General features: G+C 43.4%; 1 protein-coding gene across 2 annotated transcripts in view; it reads right to left on the minus strand.

Moving 5' to 3' along the window:
• Window positions 1–1880: 1880 nt before the first annotated feature.
• traf3ip1 (TNF receptor-associated factor 3 interacting protein 1) overlaps window positions 1881–20796 on the minus strand; it is a 48287-nt gene continuing 29371 nt past the window's right edge. For both annotated transcript variants that reach the window (XM_042336362.1, XM_042336361.1), the window contains 3 exons: window positions 18722–18798; window positions 6794–7017; window positions 1881–2305 (listed from right to left, as the gene is read on the minus strand). In XM_042336362.1, coding sequence (XP_042192296.1) covers window positions 2143–2305; window positions 6794–7017; window positions 18722–18798 — 464 coding nt within the window. In that variant the 3' untranslated portion in view covers window positions 1881–2142. The remainder of the gene's footprint in view (window positions 2306–6793; window positions 7018–18721; window positions 18799–20796) is intronic.

Here is a 20796-nt window from a genome sequence, read left to right on the forward strand (position 1 = left end):
CAAAGTGGTTCTCTATGGGGGAAGGGGGGAGATAAATATTTTTTTTTACTCTTACTTAAAAGATTAGGATTCCTTGAGAGCTGTAGAACATTTTAATTGACAAATGTATTAATTTTCCTTGCTGTCTTTGGAAAGTTGCAATAACACTTCTGGAGTTATCTTTGAAACAAAAGTATTAATTATTATAGAACCTTATCCAATTAAACCTTAACTTGTAATACGGAATATGTAAATGGGAGTAAGGACTATTATAGCACAAATGTTCAATCAATTATTAGTAGAGTGCTTTAAACTCAATTATTGACAGTTGTCAAATGCTGGGCAACATAGAACTTGTAGGCTTACAACATGTATGAACAATGGTTCTCCAGAGACAATAAATAACTAATAATGATAAGATTACGTGGGATAGTTACTTTTTCTTTTAATTTGAAAAACAAGGTCCAAGATTATCAACAATTATCGTCTAATACTGGGATTAAACACCCTTTCCCTTCCTATAACATGCATCCCAGCAGAAGTTATGTTTTCCTTACTGCATAAGAAGCAAATAGGACTAAACTTACCGCTTCTAAAGAATTAGATTGAAGGACTACAGTGTGACCCTGCGATCTTTAAGATTACTGAGTGGTTGTCTTAGACTAACGTTCAGTCACATAGAATTCTCAATGTTTTACCAATTCAGGCCTGATGTTATACAGCTCAAGATAGAATAAATGAACAATTGTTTCATCCACTTTGGTAAGATAATTCATTAATACACATATGAATTTACTGCCCTTTTCAGTTGAATCCTAAGAGTGTTTGCCTGAATTGTTGCATCACAATGTAGATCAATTCAAAGCCTCCATTGTGGTCCTGGTTACATTTATAACTCACCAGCAGCAACCATGAACACTCAGCCTCTCTCATCCCACACCTCCCTCATCCCACGCCTCCCTCACTAGGGTCATGATCCCTGACTGTTCAGTGCCTTGGGATGCCCTCCCAATGTGAAAGGCCCTTCACAAATGTAATTTTGTTGTTGTTGTTGTTACTGGTAACACAGATTGGCAACAATCTGGATTCTGATTCATAGGTGTGTTAGAACATGAGGGCTAGCTCACAGCAGGAGAGAGGACACTTGAACTACAATGATGAACTGCCAAGATTTAATAAGTTAGAGCATGCTCAATGAACTACATGTTTTTTCCTGTTCCTATGGTATGAACTCTCCAAATCAAGATGACGTTAATCCCTTCAGTTTGCTAAATTTCACCACTTTTCATCAGTATGATTGCTGATATTGAAGCTGAAAAAGCTTTTACCCTGTGGCACAAGATCTGCTGAGGTATTATGGTAAACTGCTGATAACTCATATGCTAAGGGAAAAGGGCTCAGTAATGAATTATCCAAAGTGGAGAGTTAGACCTATGTATAAATACATGAATAAATGCTGTCGGGGTATTGACAGCATAATGGTTTAAATGGTAGTGACAAGTTAAGCCAGGGTTATCAGGATTTTACTGTAGTGGTGCTTCTGAGCTGTGAATTACTGCAAAATTTACAACCTTATGTGACTAATAAAAAAATGAAACAAAAGATCTAACCGAACAAAAACAGTGTTGTATATAAACTTTATGATTTTTCTGGCATATCAGACTATTAGCAAAGTAGAAGTCAGGGAATTTAATGAGTGGAATGAGAACAGAAGCTCATTTAACAGCTTCAGGCAAACCCAAAGGAATGAATCCCTGATCATTGGTGAGTTACTCACTTTATCAGTGTCTGCTGTAAGAAAATCGTTCATTTTGAGCTCACCCTGCTTTGATGAGGAAAAATCACTGATGATAGGAAGAAAAATTAAAAAACAGCAGATAAAAATCCTACTTATCCTGCAGTTTTTTTTTACAAACAGTGCTTTTATTTAGAATACTGAATCCTGTGCTCTCAATAGAAGCTTTTTAAGTGTTTACATGGAACTGATTGCAAGATAGGAACATAAATTAATTTTAGCTTTCTCCCCCCTCCCACCACCCACTCCCTCGCCATATTACTTGTCTGCTCTCTTGCAAGCTTCCTCTTCCTTAATTTGCTCACCTCACTACCCGAGTAATGGATCTCCGGGTGAAGTGAGTGAGAGAGCAATCCCTGTCTTCTCACTCACGTTCTTGAGAAGTTAATGCTTGAAATCATCTTCTGGATCTTTTCCTCATTTTTCAGTATGTTTGCTTTGGCAGCACAGATCTTGTCTTGCTGGTCCTTGATCAGTTGCTCCAATTCCGTTAGTTCCACTTTCAGTGGCTCCACAGCAGTGTCTGTGATGCTGTGCAAACAAGAAATAGCAATAAGTGCAGGATTGGAAAAGAACAGTTCCTGAGAATGAATCAAATAGCATTCTCAATGGAAAGGAATACATAAAGTTATGGAGATGTAAACTGCATTTTAAAATAGCTTTCGGGGCTGTTAGTGTAAGCAATGGTTTGCAACAAACCTAACAAATCTATTTTGTTTCCCATCCAAAGGTTGCAGAGAGAACTCAGGTGATAGGGCTGGGGGATAGTGGTGGCGATATTATGTTATATGCACAGACAAGAGTAACAAGGAAATCAGGTCCATTTGGCACCCATGTGTGGGTTTTTGGTGTCACTTTCCGTCATTCGTTCCTCCGACTAAATATTTATTTAAATAAATAATAAATAAACGATTCCCTTGCAACTGCCAACAAGTTTTCTGAACTCTGCCCTTCCAGCTGCCTCAAGTTTGCCTTCTTCGTTTTTCTGCGCAACTCCCTCACTGTCATCCTCAATACCCTCACCCCTACCACAGCCTAAAATGCCTTTAGCCTTGCAGTGCCCTGTGGTGCCATAGCCATTTCCATTCCCTGAAGTCTGAGGCCCATGCTACTGAACACATGTGGCTAAAGCTTGGCCTCAGTACATCGCCATATGTGGCTGGACCTCACCAAAGTCAACTATAGCGCCCCTGCCTCAACCAAATTAGCTTTCCACATCTTGACCCTTGCTCCCTTAACCACACAGTGCTCCACCAGCTTCTCCTCCTCATGCTCCTGCTAGCTGGCAGCAACCTCTCCCACTTTCAAAACCATCACCACCCCCCACAACCTTTCCTTGGTCTCCACCTGCCGAACGTGCTAAAAAGTGCTCTGAGACACCCTACATGAAGGGGTTTGTAAACATCAACAACACTACATTTGTCTTGAGGATCTTGAGATGGGTCTTGAAGAAGACAAGGGAAGGGGCGAGGTGGAAGGACTGCGGGATGGCATTCCAGAAGGTGGGAGCAGAGTGGCAGAAGTCATGTACTCAAATGGTGGGGCAGGCAAGGCGGGGGATGTGAAGCAGGCCGGAGCCCGCTGAGCGGAGAGAGCGGGCAGGTTGGTGGGGGTTGGGAGGTTGCAGAGGTAGGAGGGAGCAACAACAACAAAACTACATTTGTATAGTGCTTTTCACAAGGCGCCGGACAGACAGAGTTACGGGCCCGAGCTGAGGGTCGGGGTAGGGGAGGGGGAAGGGCAGGGGGGGAAGCAGGAAGATTCAAAGCACGGTCGAAGAGGAGGGTCTTGAAGGTGGCGAAGAAGGGGGCGAAATGGAGGGACTGTTGGATGGAATTCCAGAGGGTGGGTGCAGAGTGGTGGAAGGCCCACCCGCTGATAGTGGGGCGAGCAAGGCAGGGGCATGAAGCAGGCTGGAGCCTGCTGAGGGGAGGGAGCGAACAGGGTGGTAGGGGGTTAGGAGGTCAGAGAGGTAGGGGGGAGCAAGACTGTGGAAAGCTTTGAAGGTGAGGACAAGGATCTTGAACTGTATCCTCTGTATGATGGGAAGCCAGTGGTGTTGAGCAAGGATGGGGGTGATAGGGTCGCGGAGCCTAGTGCGGGAGAGGACACCGGCTGCAGAGTTCTGGATGATCTGCAGCCTGTGGAGGGAGGAGTTGGGGAGACCGACAAGCAGTGAGTTTGCATAATCGAACCTCGATGTAATGAAAGCGTTTATGAGGGTTTCAGCGCCCTGCGGTGTGAGACAGCGTCGGAGCCAGGCGATATTCCGGAGGTGGGGGAAAGGCAGAGCGTGTCATGGTGCAGATGTGGGGTAGAGAGGATAGTAGACCCCAATGTTCCGGACTGGCTTAGTAAGGTGGAGTGTGCAACCAAGGATGGTGAAGCTGTCAGCGCCTGAGGTGAGGAGACGCTGACGGGAACCAATCAGGAGAGCCTCAGTCTTGTTGACGTTCAACTGAAGAAAGTTTGCTCTCATCCAGGACTTGATGTCTGACAGACATTCTGTCAGCACAGCTGTGGTCCTGGAGTCAAGGGAGGAAGAGAGATAGAGTTGGGTGTCATCTGCAAACATGTGGAAATTGACCCCATGTCTGCAGATGTTACCAAGAGGGAGCATGTAAATATTGAACCAACCAATCTCCAAACCGCTTCCTCTCCAAGGTGCTGGAACGATATGTTACATCCTAGTTTTGCTCCTTTCTCTCCCAGCATTCCTTCCATTCCAATTTCTGCCCCATCCACAGCAGTGAGTCTGCCCTGGTTAAAGTCACCAACAATTCTCACTCTCCATCTGTCTCCTTGTTCTTCTTGAACACTGCCACCTTCAACACTGTCGACGACTCCATCCCTTTCTCCTCTGCTCCTCGGGGCTATCCTTGGTCCTCTCCTTTTCACTTTGCTTCCATATTTAGCGACATCGTCTGTAGTATGAGGACCATTTTCACATGGATGTGGATGATAACCAACTCTAATCTCTGCCTCTGCCCTCAATTCCAGGACCAGTGCTATTCTGATATATTGCCTCCCAAGACTAATTCAAGGATGAGCTCTAACTTTCTTCAGCTCGACAACAAGATCGACGCTAGCCTGCTTGGTTCCGGTCAACAACTTCTCACTTCAGGCGATGACCATTGACCTGCATGGATGCTCACTTCACCTCACAGAGTCAGTGTGGAATCTTGTTTAAACCAAGCTCTCTCAGCCACCATGAACATTGTGAGAATAGGTTTTGAAATATTCAAGATCAGCAGAAAGGAATCTCTTTAATTGTGAGAGAGCACCCTCTAGGGGCCTTTCCACCCACGAACACCAAGTGTTCAGCTGAACATTTGCCCACACATTGTCTCATACACACCCTTATCATCACTGACATCATAAACCTGTCCCTCTCCTCTGGCTCTGTCCCCATTCCACTAAAAACTGCCATCATCACGCCCACCCTGAAAAAACCCTCCCTTGATGCGTCGCAGCTATCAAGCTACCGGCCCATCTCCAACCTCCCCTTTCTCTCCAAGGTCTTGGAAAGAGTTGTCGCCTCCCAACTGCGCTCTTTCCTCTCCACCCATTCTCTTTTTGAACCCCTTCAGTCAGGTTTCCGTGCTGCTCATAGCACAGAAACTGCCCTGGTCAAGGTCACCAATGATATCCTGACTATCTGTGACCAGGGCTCCCTCTGTCTCCTCGTCCTCCTCGACCTATCGGCAGCATTCGATACGGTCGACCACGCTATCCTACTCCACCGCTTGTCCTCCCACCTCAACCTTCAAGGCACTGTCCTTGAATGGTTTAGCTCTTACCTTTCCCACCGTCTTCACTTCGTCTCAACGAATGGCTTCTCCTCCACCCCCCGTACTGTCTCATGTGGTGTCCCTCAGGGCTCTGTCCTCGGTCCCCTCCTCTTCACCCTCTATATGCTCCCCCTCGGTGACATCATCCGCAAACATGGGGTTAACTTCCACATGTATGCGGATGACACCCAACTCTACCTTTCCTCCTCTACTCTCAACTCCACGACCACCGATGTCCTGACAGCCTGCCTGTCCGACATCGAGTCCTGGACGAGAGACAACTTTCTTCAGCTCAACGTGCGAAAAACCGAGGCCCTCCTGATTGGCTCACGTCAGCGCCTCCGCACCTCAGGCGCTGACACCATCAGCATCCAAGGCTGCACTCTCCACCTCTCAAAGCCAGTCAGGAACCTCGGCGTTTTGTTCGACCCTGAGCTGTCCTTTCTCCCTCACATCCGCACCACAACTGGCACCGCCTTCCATCACCTCCGGAATATCGCCAGATTACGGCACTACCTCACCCCTCACGCTGCTGAAACCCTGGTTCACGCCTTTGTCACCTCAAGGCTGGACTATGGGAACTCTCTCCTCGCCGGCCTTCCCGGCACCTCCCTCCACAAGCTGCAGGTCATTCAGAACTCTGCAGCTCGTGTACTGTCCCGCACCAGGCTTCGGGACCACATCACTCCCACCCTCGCTCGCCTCCACTGGCTCCCCATCCCCCAGAGGATTGATTTCAAGATCCTCATCCTCACCTACAAGGCCATTCACGGCCTTGCTCCCTCCTACCTCTCCAACCTACTATCCCCCTACCTACCTGCCCGTACCCTCCGTTCCTCTGGCTCCGGTCTGCTCCACGTCCCCCGCCCCAACCGCCCTACTATCGGTGGTCGGGCCTTCAGCCTCTCAGCCCCGAGGCTCTGGAACTCCATCCCCCAGTGCCTTCGCCTTGCTTCCTCCCTTTCCTCCTTCAAGGCCGGTCTCAAAACCTTTCTCTTTGACCGTGCCTTCAGCTCCCCTCTCGACTCTCTTCCTCCTCCTCGCTCCCTCCCTTCCCTCCCCTCACCCTGACCATTTCCCCCTCCTCTCTCCCTCCCTTCCCTCCCCTCACCCTGACCATTTCCCCCCTGCTCGGGTCATGACCCAACTGTGCAGCGCCTTGGGACGTCCTCCTGACGTGAAAGGCGCTCTATAAATGGAATCTTGTTGTTGTTGTTATAGCTCTTACCTTTGTTCTCTCAGGAGGGATGCTGCGTGTTCCTTGTTCTCCTTGCGCCACACAGTTAATTCATTCTGCATGGAATCCATGTCTTCCTGGATGTAGTCCATTATTTTACCAAGTGGCAAAGCGCTGCGGCACAATGTCTGGATTGATGTCCGAAGTTTTTCTATCTCCTTGGCTACATGCTCTCTCTCTTTCTTTTTGGTTGTTTCAGAGATAATTGTTTTATCCTGAAAGGCATTGTTTGGCAAGAGAAATATGAGAAGTAGATAAGATCAGGAAGGCATGATGCAGAACAGGAGCCTAGCTCCCAAAAGAATCTCAGCAAGTGTTATACCATTATATTGAATGAGTTATCCTGATACTTTATCCATCGTTTTGCAAAATGTATGAAATGTTAAGTTTGCACNAAAAAAGACTAAGTCACTCCACAAAGAGAAAAAGATAGGAACAATCAGAATTATATATATTTTTAAATTACATGCCCGCCCCTCCACTACTGAAAGCTCATGCAGTTGCACTTAGTAACCAAGTCCCCTGCCCAAGGCCCAGTTTTTCACTTGTGAAACCAGATAATTATGCTGTGCTGTTTGACCATGAAGAACATCCCAGCCATCTTTCTCTTTTTACACAGGCTAGGGGCATAAAGGCCAAATGCTCCACTACTGCTGAGATCAGCTTGGCAATTGAAACCTGGAAATTTCCTGGTCTGTACGGTTCAGGTACCCACTGAGCATTGGTTGTATTAACATTGCATCTTTAAACTCTAGAATAAGCTGATCTGCAGTTGCGCTCAAGTATACAATGCCTTTATATACAAAGCCTTTATATACAAATGAGGGTCTTCAGTTACCAGTAGAGACTGGAGAAGCTAGGATTATTCTCCTTGTAGCTGAGGATTAAGAGGAAATTTAATAGAAGTGTTCAAAATTATGAGGGGATTCGATAAGGTGAACAAGAAGAAACTATTTCCATTGGTAACCCGAGGACACCGATTTAAAATAGTTGGTAAAACAGAGGATAGTTGAGGAAAAATGTTTTCACACAGCAAGTTGTTTGGATCTGGAATGCATTGCCTGAATGGGTGGTGGAAGCCGATTCGATAACAACTTTTAAGAGAGTAGATAATTATTTGGGGAGGACAAGTTTGCAGGGTTATGGGGAGAGAGTGGGATTGAATTGGATAGCTTTTTTCAAAGAGCCAACACAGAGAAGAGGGACTGAATGGCCTCCTTCTGTGCTGTATAATTTTATGATACTATGTCCTGCCACAAACTGCCACCGCTTCTATATTAAACACAAAGAAAGCACTTGAATCTACTTTGTATGCTGTATGTAAGTGGCATTGAATCAGTTTATCGATAATATAGATCTCAGCAAGATGATGTATTCCAATATTCATTAGATCGCACAGCTAGTCTCCGACTGACTGTTCACAATAAAACAACAACTTGCACTTATATAGCGCCCTCCACAGAGGGTAGCTTCTTAGGACCTATGCTTTCTGCTTCCACTGTCTACCTAGATTTTATATGTAATAAATTATATAATATATATATAAAACTACCTGTACCTGTTGCAGCTACACTTACAACCAAAGAATCCAATATGGAATGTAGATTTCAGTTTTATTGTACTTATTTATTTATTGTACTCCGCCCGAGGGAGGGGGCGCGCGCGCGCCCGAGGGAGGGGGCGCGCGCGCGGGGGGGGGCGCGCGCGCGCCCGAGGGAGGGGGCGCGCGCGCGCCGAGGGAGGGGGCGCGCGCGCGCCCGAGGAGGGGGCGCGCGCGCGCCCGAGGGAGGGGGCGCGCGCGCGCCCGAGGGAGGGGCGCGCGCGCGCCCGAGGGAGGGGCGCGCGCGCGCCCGGGGGGGGGCGCGCGCGCCCGAGGGAGGGGCGCGCGCCCGCCCGAGGGAGGGGGCGCGCGCGCGCCCGAGGGAGGGGGCGCGCGCGCGCCCGAGGGAGGGGGCGAGAGCGCGCCCGAGGGAGGGGGCGAGAGCGCGCCCGAGGGAGGGGGCGAGAGCGCGCCCGAGGGAGGGGGCGAGAGCGCGCCCGAGGGAGGGGGCGAGAGCGCGCCCGAGGGAGGGGGCGAGAGCGCCCGAGAGAGAGAGGGAGTAAGTCTTATACTGACAAAATTAAAAGTAGCAAAGGCAATTTTTTTTTACACACCACCAGTAGCATGGAGTAAAAGGTGCACAGCTATTTATTTCATCAGGTTGACAAACAGCAATGTGGCATCAGCAAACCTGTGATACTTTTTAAGGAAGTATAGCAACCTCAAAATCTGTACACTTCAAATCAGTTAAATAAAAATCATGAAATATGAAGAAAATGAGCTGCTTTGTTGAGATGTCACTACATGTCTATTTAGAACAGGCTAAGAAAAGAGAAACCTAGAAATTTACAGTTTAGAAGGAGGTTTCTTGGCCCAACCAGCTCACACAGAAACGAAATAGATGGCTTCCCACCACTCTGTCTTATGCCCATACCCTTTCAAGCCCCTTTTTTCCCCCCCATACGCCTGACTACTTCCCTCTTGAAAGCTGCACGTTCCATCCGCATCCCATACAAAATCCATAATTGTAGGCCAACTCACTAAGTTACCTCAAAAAGCTTCTTCCAGCTTTCTCCCCATTCAATTGAAGTTAAATAAAGCACCACCACAACCAGTTGACCTTAAATCGGTGACCTTAAAAATGTCTACTGCAGCAGCATCACTACTGTAACAATTGGACAAAACATCCAACCTCCATCAATACAGGAGTCCAGTAGTTCAGTGGTTGAAGCACTCGCCTCGCAAGCGAGACATCTGGTTTCGATTCCCGGCAGGGCGAAATGTTAGAGGCGTATGGAGCAAGGAAACTTGCCTGTTTACCTAGCAGTAAGTAGGAACCCGGTTGTTAGTCAGTTGTTGGATTTCCAGGGGTAGTAATTCCTTAAAAAAGTAACAATAATAAATTGGTCACGACTGTTTGGGGGACACTGCTATGTGCAATTGGCTACCGCGTTTCACCCACAAAATATACAGTCAATTCACTTTATAGTGTATTCTGTGAAGCGCTTTGAGACATTTTGAAGACATAATAAGGCGCTATATCAAATGCAAGGATAACTATTATTATTATCAATGATGCAAATGTGACTGGCTGGGAAGAAATGGTCAGAGTTTGCAAGGTCTGAATCCTACTATCCATGCTTCCTGCTCATGAAGTACCCTTTACTTAACATTTTCCCCCAGATTCCTGCAAAGACTTGACATTTTCCCCAAAACTTTAGGCACCTGATTCCCTGCACACTTCTAACACATTTAGACTGATGAAAAATGTCAGCATTCTCAACTCAAATGGGACTACATTTAACCTTCCTGACTAAATTACTTTAATTGAGGCCAGCAAAATGACTGATAAATGTTCTGATCAGATGAGAATTTTACAAGCAATAATTAACTTGGCAAAGTGAATTTGAACTTGGAGATAACTGGTTAGATATGTAAAAACAAAAACTAAAAGCAACAAAAATTGACTTTTACAGATGCTCACGAGTTGCTTTCCTGCTGACATTTGATTCCCTAGTTGGTCATCAGAGTTTAGCCAACTAGTTCTAAAATAGTCAATGCTGTGTTATTTTGTTGCTTTTTATATAATTTTATGCAACTAAAATTATTCCCCTTCCTTCCATTACAGATTTTTACCATTGGAAAGCCTACACTTAAGAACTTAAATTGATGGTTTTGTACATTAAAGATCTTCTGCACTTTTGTACCCTGAAATTAGTACATTTTTATATAAAATGGTGATGCCAATTGGCATTTAACAGCAGCTAGAAAACCATCAATACAGAGAATCGCTATGTAGTCTATATACATTAGGGTACATGAAGTTTATAACAGCCCTCAGTTCTACATTTTACCTAATTGTATAAAACCACAAACCATGAAGGATTAACCATTCATATTGCAAATTGAACAGATATTTTGTTCAATCAATCAGATGTTAGATCTACCTTTTTTATTTTGATATTTCGAGACACTTATCTCCCCGTCAGGAATTGCCTGTGCCAAGTTGTGCCATTCTAACTCTTGCTCCCGGCCCCTTCACATTGGCGCCACTTCCTACTCAAATCCTAATCTGTTTGTACAGCTGTGTTTGGAGACGTCAGGGAGACCTGATGAGCGCACCCTATGCTAAAGCTGCCTGCCCCCGTTACTCTACTAAGGCACACAAACACTATCGAGAAAGGAAACAAATACCAGTGCAGACAGTAACCAGACCGACATTTATTCACTTGCTGTTGACTATAAAAAATTGAGCTCAGGCACACTACACTGTGCTAACTCCCACCTCATTTTTATACAAACTGGGCTGGCTGTAAGGTAGGTAGTGTACGAGTGTGTGGGTGGCATCCCTGCACTGAATTCCAATGACATTCACCCGTAAAAATAAATCACAGTACATCTCATAACAAGGGAATAGGAATAATTCAGTCCATTTAGTCTCAGCCTATACTGCCTGCTGAAAGCCACCACTATCCTGTCTGGATTGCAATAACTCAACCATTTGTGGCCTACAGCTCTGAGCTCCAATATTTTTATTATCTTTCACTTTTTCTTGAGGCACCAAGAAAAATATTTATGTTCAATGCAGCAGAATGTTCGATTTCCCCATTACCTCATCAAATGAGAAAAGCACAGTTCCTGCTAAGTGGCAGAAGGCCGGCAGATTTTTCTTTAAAAAAGCATGAATGTGTATCAGTCTGATTCAATCAATGCTGTCAGATGCACAATCACGCTAGTATTAAAATTGATCCAGTTTGATCGACAAGAACATGTTCTATAATGCACTGAAGAAGGAAGCTCATTGGTAAGGTTCCAACAGCGCATTTGGATTATTTGATAAGTGTACAAAACTGTCCCAGTTGAACTCCAAGAGGTTGGGAATAGGTACAGAGTATAGTGATTCAAAATTATGTTAAAAAACCTTAATGGATCATCATAATTGTACTATATTTTATTATGAACTGACATGGAACAAGACTCTTCTGAGTAAGTCCACACATTTCTTCAGTCCAGAAAGCATCCAAAAGAATGGGTACAATCAATTTATCAAATCCCAAGTTGATAGCTGGGATTTAGGCCAATGAATGACAAGGAGACGCTTTCCTGGGAAAATTCACATGGTAGAAGAGAAGGACCGGGAGAATCTTATTGAAGAATTCAAGATCTGAAAGAATGGATCGATTTCAAGATCCTGACATTTACCTACAAAGCACCTCTTACTTCTCAATCTGCTCACACTGCAATCAACTTTATCTGCCCCCACTGCTCAGGCGTTTTGTGCATTCCTTGACCCCTCTGCTCCACAATTGGCGGTGACTATGCCCAAATCTCTGGCTCTCTCTGCCCCTCTTTTTCAGTCTTCAGATCACTCCTGAAGACTTTTCTCTTCAACAGTGCATTTGGTCACATCTCCTTTATTCCTGGTTTGCTGTCAAACTATGCCGTTATTCAATGCTCTGAGACACAATCCCTTGAGAAGGGCTCTATATAAATGCAATCGGTTGTAGAGTATAAACAAACTGAAAAACTATTGAAAAACTCTGCATTAAGGGGGCATGGACCACAATGATCTTTTCCAGGCCGGGATAATTCTACGTTCCTGTAAAAGACCCCTCAACAGATGACTCATCAGAAAATGTATAATTCTGCACTTCTCAGATGAAGTCATTTAAAAGCAACAAGCTCAACACCACCTCACTCTTTACAAATAGAGACAACAATAATAACAAAATAAAATTGTGTAGCGCCTTTCGCGTCAGGAGGACGTCCCGAGGCACTGGACAGTCAGGGATGTGCACATGAGCTGGTGGAGGCCCCAGAGGAGGGTGTGGAGGGTAGGGGTAGGAGGGCGCCCGAAGGCATGAATGAAGAGGAGGGTCAGTTTTGCAGTAATTATATTGATTGTAAAGCATTGCTTTTGAACATGAAAAAATAATATCTCGAATGCACTACATATTCTTAAGCTACAGAGGTTAATATTATTCAATGCCTTACTAGCACTCATGCCACCACATGTAGGTCAGTATATGCTTCCCAGGTGCAAATAAATATTAAACATGTGCAGCTTTATAAACTTTAATATCTTAGTTAAGGTGCACAGAGGTTTAAGTCAGAACTCATTTTCATTCACCAGCTACTAATTATAACAATGTTTATTTGCTCTTTAAGGAACCTTCATCAAGTGCAATTTTACACACAGAATTGCCATTAAAAGACACCGCTGTTTAAAATGCTTGGGTTTACAATGTGAAAGCTAGTCTCAAAATGTAGCTTAAAATAATATACAGAGACATTTGGGTCACTCCCAGAGGTCATTACCCAATTGTGTGCACATCTGAGAGCATCTGATTAGTCAGAACAGAAAATAGCATTCTTCAAGTACAAATTCCTAGTTTTGATTATAAAAGACGATCCATACAGTAAAGGAAGTCAAGACATTATCTGAAATATGTTATAGCCCTTTTGGTATAGCCATTTATCAGGTTGTTAAAACATTTCAAAATACTTCACAATATTTACATTTTGGGGATTATTGGCCAGGACAGTGGGAGAAACTCCGTTCTCTTTTCGAATAATGCCACAGGACCACCTGAGCAGGCAGACTGGACCTCAATTTAACTTCTCATCCGAAGGTGACACCAACAATGCAACACATTCCCCAGGACTACATTGGAGTGTCATCGTAGATTATACGAGGTCAAGTCCTGGCTTGAACCCACAATTTTCTAACTCAGAGGTGAGAGTACTACCAACTGAGCTAACTACCGAAAACATCACTATTTCAATATTCCCCTGCCAGGCACAGACACAACACTTTACAGTAAATCTTGTGAAGCCCTGCAGACAATGTGATAAGGCACTATATCAAATACAAGGATTATTATAATAATTAAACTCAGAATGCAAATCATTATCCTGCACTACAGAAGTGGTCACCTGAAAGTATGTAGTCAAGGTCCAAGCCTGTTTTAGGGTCCAGTCTGTTTGAGTAGAAGCTGCAGGCATGTCTGATCAGATGGTTTATAGTTTTTTAAATAAAATGGTTTTAAAATTGGAAGTAGAAACTGAATGATGCCCAAAAAACACATGCTCTATGTAAACATGCTATACATTTTGGAATCTTTGCAACGGAAGCAAAAAGTAATGATCCTTGTCCCTCAGCTCCACTGGCAAACGCCCTCCCACATCCAGCAATCCAGTTTTACAATTTAAGGATTAAGGATTTGGAACAAATTGAATCAATGCTTACAAAGCAAATACTGTTACTGTATATATAGATATATACATATATAATAAATTATTAAATGACCTTATAGATTCAGTTAATAGTTTTGTGATGGATTATCAGAGAGCATAATATACTCCAGTAGAGTTCAAACACCAGTGGTAATGTTAGAAAGTAAGGAGTTTGAATTACATCAGTGATTAGCAAATGATGGAATGATTATAACCTTAGAACCAAAGCAGATAGGAGATGATGAAGTCTAGAAGCAAGTAATTAGGTCTTTTGCCTGATCAAATTTGACTGGTCTTTTGCCTTTCCTCAGGCTTGCAACAAAGAATTAAGGACATGAATTAAAATAGTCAAATCCTCAGACACCACTAATGCACAGTAACCTGCAATCGCTTCATAGTTTATAAAGAGCCACAAACACACCAACATAAGCATACAGAAGCAATTTCAGCAAGTAACTGCTAACTTTTGTGAAGAAATCTATCAATTAAATGCAATTTTATAGCTATTTACAATCCCTCAGGGGGCAGTCAAACTTGTGACAGCTAGCAAATTAACCTGAAATAAGACACTTCAAAACAAAGCAGAAAGTTAAATGCACCGCTTATTTGCTAACAGGATTGTGTACGACTTGACAGCATCGTGGAAAACAAATGAAATTATGAAATTTTTGAACAACAACCAGCAAATCAATTAGCTAAGGTGCTCCTTAAACCAATGAATCTTGCAATCGTAAAGCAGCAGTACTGGCATATATACAGCTTGATGTCCTTTCTGTAATTTCTGTGATGAATTTATACTATTATGGAGATAAATGAGGCCTTAAAACTGCAGCGTAGATTTGCCAATTCAGAAGGTAGCCTGGAGGTACACCAACATTGTATAAACTGCAGGCTAACAGTTGGAGGTGAGGACTCCCATCATGTCTCAGTTGGTAGTCACTTAAGCTTTTCTGCGGGTACACAATTAAACCATGTGTAGATACATGAGGAGTGCTCTCAACATTGAGAGGAGTGCTCTCAACATAAAGGAAACATCTTGCTTTAGCTGGTGTTACGTCAAAGTGATTTATAAAAATCGTGTAGACCATGGATTTATGCTGCATTAAAACTAAGTTATTCCATCTCTCAGACCTCTGCAGGATCAATGATCAGGCATTCATTACTGCAAGTTTATAAAAGTAACCTTCAAGTGTATAAGCAAACTGATTAACTTTAGAAAGGTACACAAAAACTGGTTTCAATGCTTCTTTCCTGTCCATCATCATCAAATGAAAATCTGAACTCTAAACATAGCAAGCAGATCTGAAAAATACCATGAGGTTATTTTCTTTTTCAAAACAAAATAAAAAATCTGCAATGCCACTAAATCACTGAAACTAATTTCACTGGATTGCATTCTACGCTGAAGCTTTTTAAGTCAGGAAGGAAACAATTACAACTCGATTTAGTAGCTGAGTGTGCAGAAAAAGACACTAATTTGTCAGAGTGTGGAATGATTCTAATGATGAGCAGTTATTTCCAGCCACTGATCTGCTGAAACTTCTTGTGAGCTTATTCATCATAGGGCAGCCCGAGGTGATCAATATGCTTTTAAACATCTCCTGGTTTGATTTTCGTGCTTTCTTGGATAATGGCTGTCAGTACCGGATTGTGAGTTTACAGCAGTGACAGGCAGGCAACTCAATCCAAGGGAACACCCAATTGCTGAATATTTTAGTCATGAGGAATGGAAAAGAAAACCTTGCATTACTCACACCCAACGTAATTGTTTCAATTAACCCCTTCTCCAACGCAAAGGCTTACTGCAACATGCCTCAAAACGAATGAGACAGAAAGATACAGGATTTTTAAAGTTCTTTTTATTTGATTGAATTATTGTGCCAATTATGGGGGGGTGGTGGGGGGCGTGAAGAGAGGAGCGGTCGAAAGCTGAATTATCAGTGGACACAAATTCACAACTGGAGAGAAATTCCACCTAGGTCTAGATTTAATCCATATTTGTAGCATTTCAGAGGATGCAGAATTTGATACATTTCCAATTCAATGTTAACTTGAAAAAGTTGGGAATTTACAGAAAACAATCTTAAAATTAAGGGCGTATCTTAGACTTTACCAAATTCTGCAACCTCCTGCAACCCTACGTTAGGCTAACGTCAGTGTGCTTCACATTTATTCTCTGAAACTCCAGAGTCCCTCCACCTTCCCTTCCTTATAGCCAAATTTAAGGTCCATTTTTTTCCCCAAACCATTGTTTAGTCATCTCTCGGTCTAAGTTAAACCATGTGCTTCCAAATCCACTGCCTGATAGACGAACCAAGAAACAAAAAAAATTTCAATGTTATTAAAAACTAATTTTATGTAAAATGTGTAATAATATGAAAAGTGACCTCCTTGATGTAGCTATGGTGAATCTCCACATTGAGCACATTAGCCATCATGGTGCCCATCCTGGATTGGCTTGTGCAGAGACCTTCATCTCACAAGAACAAACTGAATCCCAGAACATTAAGATCCCAAGAGCTATTGTTTGACTCTGCTCTTTTCCAGAATGACAACCTTGGCTCAACACAATTGTGAAAAGAAAGCACGATGGAGCAACATTAACCATTATGCTGTTCCTCTTTGGCTTGGGAAGAATTGCCAGTTGGGCATTCATTTACTTCTCAATGCTGCATACCAGGCTGTCATCTACAATACTGTATTTGTGTCCAGAACAGCACGTAAAAGTAACTAAATCAAAAAGCTTTTCAACATCTCCAACAGCAAGCTGAAGTGGTCTTTATACATCTTACAGTAAAGTTGTGAAAGCAGGAATTTTGCAAAATCCCTGAAATTTTCAGTAAAATTGTGAAACCATGAAACCACTGAAATTAGGAATCAGGGATTTTGTGAAAAAGTGAACCCAGCAATGGGCAGGAATAGAGGGGATCCCAGCAACATGCTTGGTATTATCATTAATTGGGATTTAGACACTGTCCAATACAAGAGAGTAGTGAAGGCTGGCATCTGACGGCTCATTATTCCAGGAACCAATTTGACCTCTGCCCACAACGATGGTTAACAGAGACCTGCATCAACCAGGAGAAGTCAGTGTCACTCTATGAAGCTGTTATTGCATAATCTGTTTGTGGTGGACAAGGCTTTACGAAGTGTAACTGTGGTCAGAAGATAAGTCAGACCAACCATTGTAAATGCTTCAACGCAAAGTTAAAATCCAACTCCTGGTATCACGAAAGCTTCACTTGTTTTAACTAATGAACATTTTGACTCATCAGTGAATGAAACGTTACATGAAGTTTATAGTGAATAAACTATTCATTTTCATAAGGTGTTATTTATTTGTTGATGATGCTAACAAGCGTCAAGGCATATTTCATCAATATGAAGAAATGATCAATTTCACAAAATCCCTGACTCCTAATTTCAGTGATTTTGTAAAATCCCTGGTTTCACGATTTTACTGTAACATATTTATACACATACACTACAATACCTAAGTATTGGTATTATTGCACATTTCTACCTAAGTTCATTGACTAAAAGTACAAGTTGTGGCATAGAGCAGCAGTGGTTCAAATCCCAATCGAGCAGTGTCAGGCAATACGAGATGGTGAACTAATGATAGATAGCGAGTTAAACAGTATAGCATTTGTGCTTTTACACCACAGCAGCATTTCTCAATGCTATTTATGTGCCTATTTCAGTTGGTCACTGAATTGTGGATTCTGCATATTATTTTTCTCTACAACCACTAATAGTGTTACTGGCTCCTTCCCTATACCAAACATTAAAATGGATAAACTGATAAAAATGCTCCATTTCTATGAATGAGTTTGCTGCAATACTGCTGTTTGCATGGTTGTAGAGATTGGTATATGGAAGAGTTAGTTAGACAGTACAGAGAAATGTAAGATACTCTAGAACAAACATCACTTCTACTTCTAAGGACAGAAAGAGGACTTAAAGAACCAGACACAAAACTGATCAAAGATTGGCTCCCTCAGTCTTGCTGCAGAGTGTAATTATGAAACAATTGTGGAGGGCGATGTCTCGAGGTTCACTAAAATATACTGAGGTACACTGGAAATAGTCACACACGATTAAATGGTCATCAGTATAACCTTGGGAGTTCTAAAATATTGTAGTTTTCTTTCTCACTCTTAAGACTTCAACTAAACTTCAATTTAGCTAAAAAGCAGGTATATCTCATCCCTGTCCTTAAGAAAGAGCATCATCTATAGGTGAAACTCAGCATTACTGGTTCCATGGAGAATGTTAAAATAATGTTGTAGGAACACCGACATGGAATAGCTGATATATATGGTTTCAGGGGAATTGTACCAAATATTTTGGGGGCAGTCATTTTCGTCCACCTCACCACACCAAATTATACTCACATCTCACCCTCACTAATATGCATTTGGTATATTTACCCATACACATGGCACAGAACTCGGATTTGAACCCAAATAATAATAAAGAGCCAAAATGATATCTACATTCACATAGGAGAGTTTAATCAGCACATAATAGGAACATGTCCACGCTGCATATTATTGCCTTTTTGTTAAGACATTTGGTAAATTGGAGAATCCTGTTCCTATTACACTCAAATGTTGGCAAAACAAAGTTTTTTTTCTTACCTGTTCTTTGGATTTCAAAGAAGACTTGGAAGATTCATAATCCTTCTTAGTTTCTAAAATCTTCTTGACAAGGCCCCCTGCAAGAATAAGTGTGTATATTGGAGTCAAATTTGCACTGCCTTTAAATTCTGTCAAAGGTTTTGATTAAATTTTTGAGCACATCAAAGGAAGAGCAGTCAGAAAGGGAAACGGTTTAATTTATTATTTGGACCCGGTACCTACACCAAAGACTCTAAAGTCAGGTATAGATGTAGTCAAAATATAAAGTGAACCTTCTTCCACCTCACAAGATCCCTCACTAATGTACATTTTTATTTCTCTGGCCAACTGCTCTGATTACCACTAACAATTTACCTCTAATTAGAGGATATTTTGAGTTGTAGTATTACTAGCCATAAGAATGGAGATTTTAAGCCCAAATTCATTTGACAGAAACACACAGCATTAAACCTATAAGCATGTTTTATAATACTATTAAACTGATCTCTGCATCTCTCCATTCTAATAATAATACTTGTCTTTGATATAGCATTGGAAGGACATCTGAACTGTCATCAGCTGAACTCCTGCCTCTGGCCTCCTCCCTCAACAATCTATCTTCCACAGTCATTCTCCTCCACAACTCCCTCTCCGCCATCTTTGATGCCCTTATCCCACTCACCTGTCAAACTGCTTCCACTTTCGTAAATCCCCTAGGTACACTAACCACCTCTGCTCCCTCAAGGCACAGTTCCATCAGCACATCTGGCTACACCACATCAACATCTACCGCTCCGCCCTCACCACTGCTAAATTGTGCTTATATTCCAAGATACCTTGGAAGCCAAGGACAACCCCAGGCTCCTCTTCACAAACCAGCTCTTTCGTTCATCCTTTCACGACTCGCCCATCCTCTCCTCCAACTGCGAGAAGCTGGATTTCCGAGTCCAAAATCGGGAGATCCACTCAGCAGCCTCTGCCCTTTCTACTGCCAATCCTCCCTGTCACACTCCGTCCCCTTCCCATCCCTCCACACCCGTCTCACACATCCATCATGTCCACGAAGCCCACCACCTGCTCCCTTGTCCCCAGCCTGTCCCCCTCCTTTACCTCCCAGCTCCACCTCCTTGTCCCGCTAGTTAGACATTGTCAACCTCTTCTTGTCCACCGGCACTGTTCCCACTCCCTTAAAAACAGCCATCATCACCCCTATCCTTAAAAAGTCTTCCTGGACCTTTCCATACTCCCAAATACTGCTTCATCTCCAAACTCCTTTTCTTTCCAAGGTCCTGGAATGAGTCATCGATGTCTAGTTTCGCTCATTCCTCTCCCTTCACTCCCTCTACAAACCCCTCCAATCTGGTTTCCGTGCTACCCATGGTACAGAAACAGCCTTGGTCAACGTCACAAACAATATTTTGTCCACCTGTGACCAGGGCTCCCTCTGTCTCCCTGCCACCTTCGAGATTACTGACCATTCTATTCTTCTCACTGCCTCTCCTCTCGGTTCAATTTTTACGGTCCTGCCCTTGCCGAATTCAAATCTTATCTTTTCCATCATCTCCACTTCATGTCCATGAATGGCTTCTTCTCCAGGCCCCACACCCACGTGTGGCGTTCCTCAGTGCTCAGGCCTCTCCTCTCCAATATCTATATGCTACCACTTAGTGACATCATCCGCAGACATGGGGTTAACTTACATATGTATTTGGATGACACCCAACTCTCCCTCTCTGCCTCCATCACTGGCTCCCCATCCCCAGGAGATCGAGGTCAAATTCCTCGTCGTCACTTTCAAAGCCTTCAGGGCCTTACTCCCCACAAATTCTGTGACCCTTTATCGGCCTGTCGCTCCCTCCTCTCGGCGGACTCTGGCCTACCTATCCCTGCCTGCCCCATCATCAGCAGTCAGACTTTCAGCCTTTTTGCCCCCACCCTTTCGAACTCCATCCCAAAGTCCCTTCGCCTTGCCTCCACCCTGGCCTCCTTCAAGGCCAGTCTCAAGAATTTCCTCTTTGACCACGTTTCGGTCACCCTCCTACCCCCACCCTTCCTGCCTTTCATCCCTCCTGATCCCAACCTCCAATTCGAGTGCA

This window comes from Callorhinchus milii, unplaced genomic scaffold (genome assembly GCF_018977255.1).
Source record: "Callorhinchus milii isolate IMCB2004 unplaced genomic scaffold, IMCB_Cmil_1.0 Scaffold6, whole genome shotgun sequence".
Classification (NCBI taxonomy): Eukaryota; Metazoa; Chordata; class Chondrichthyes; order Chimaeriformes; family Callorhinchidae; genus Callorhinchus; species Callorhinchus milii.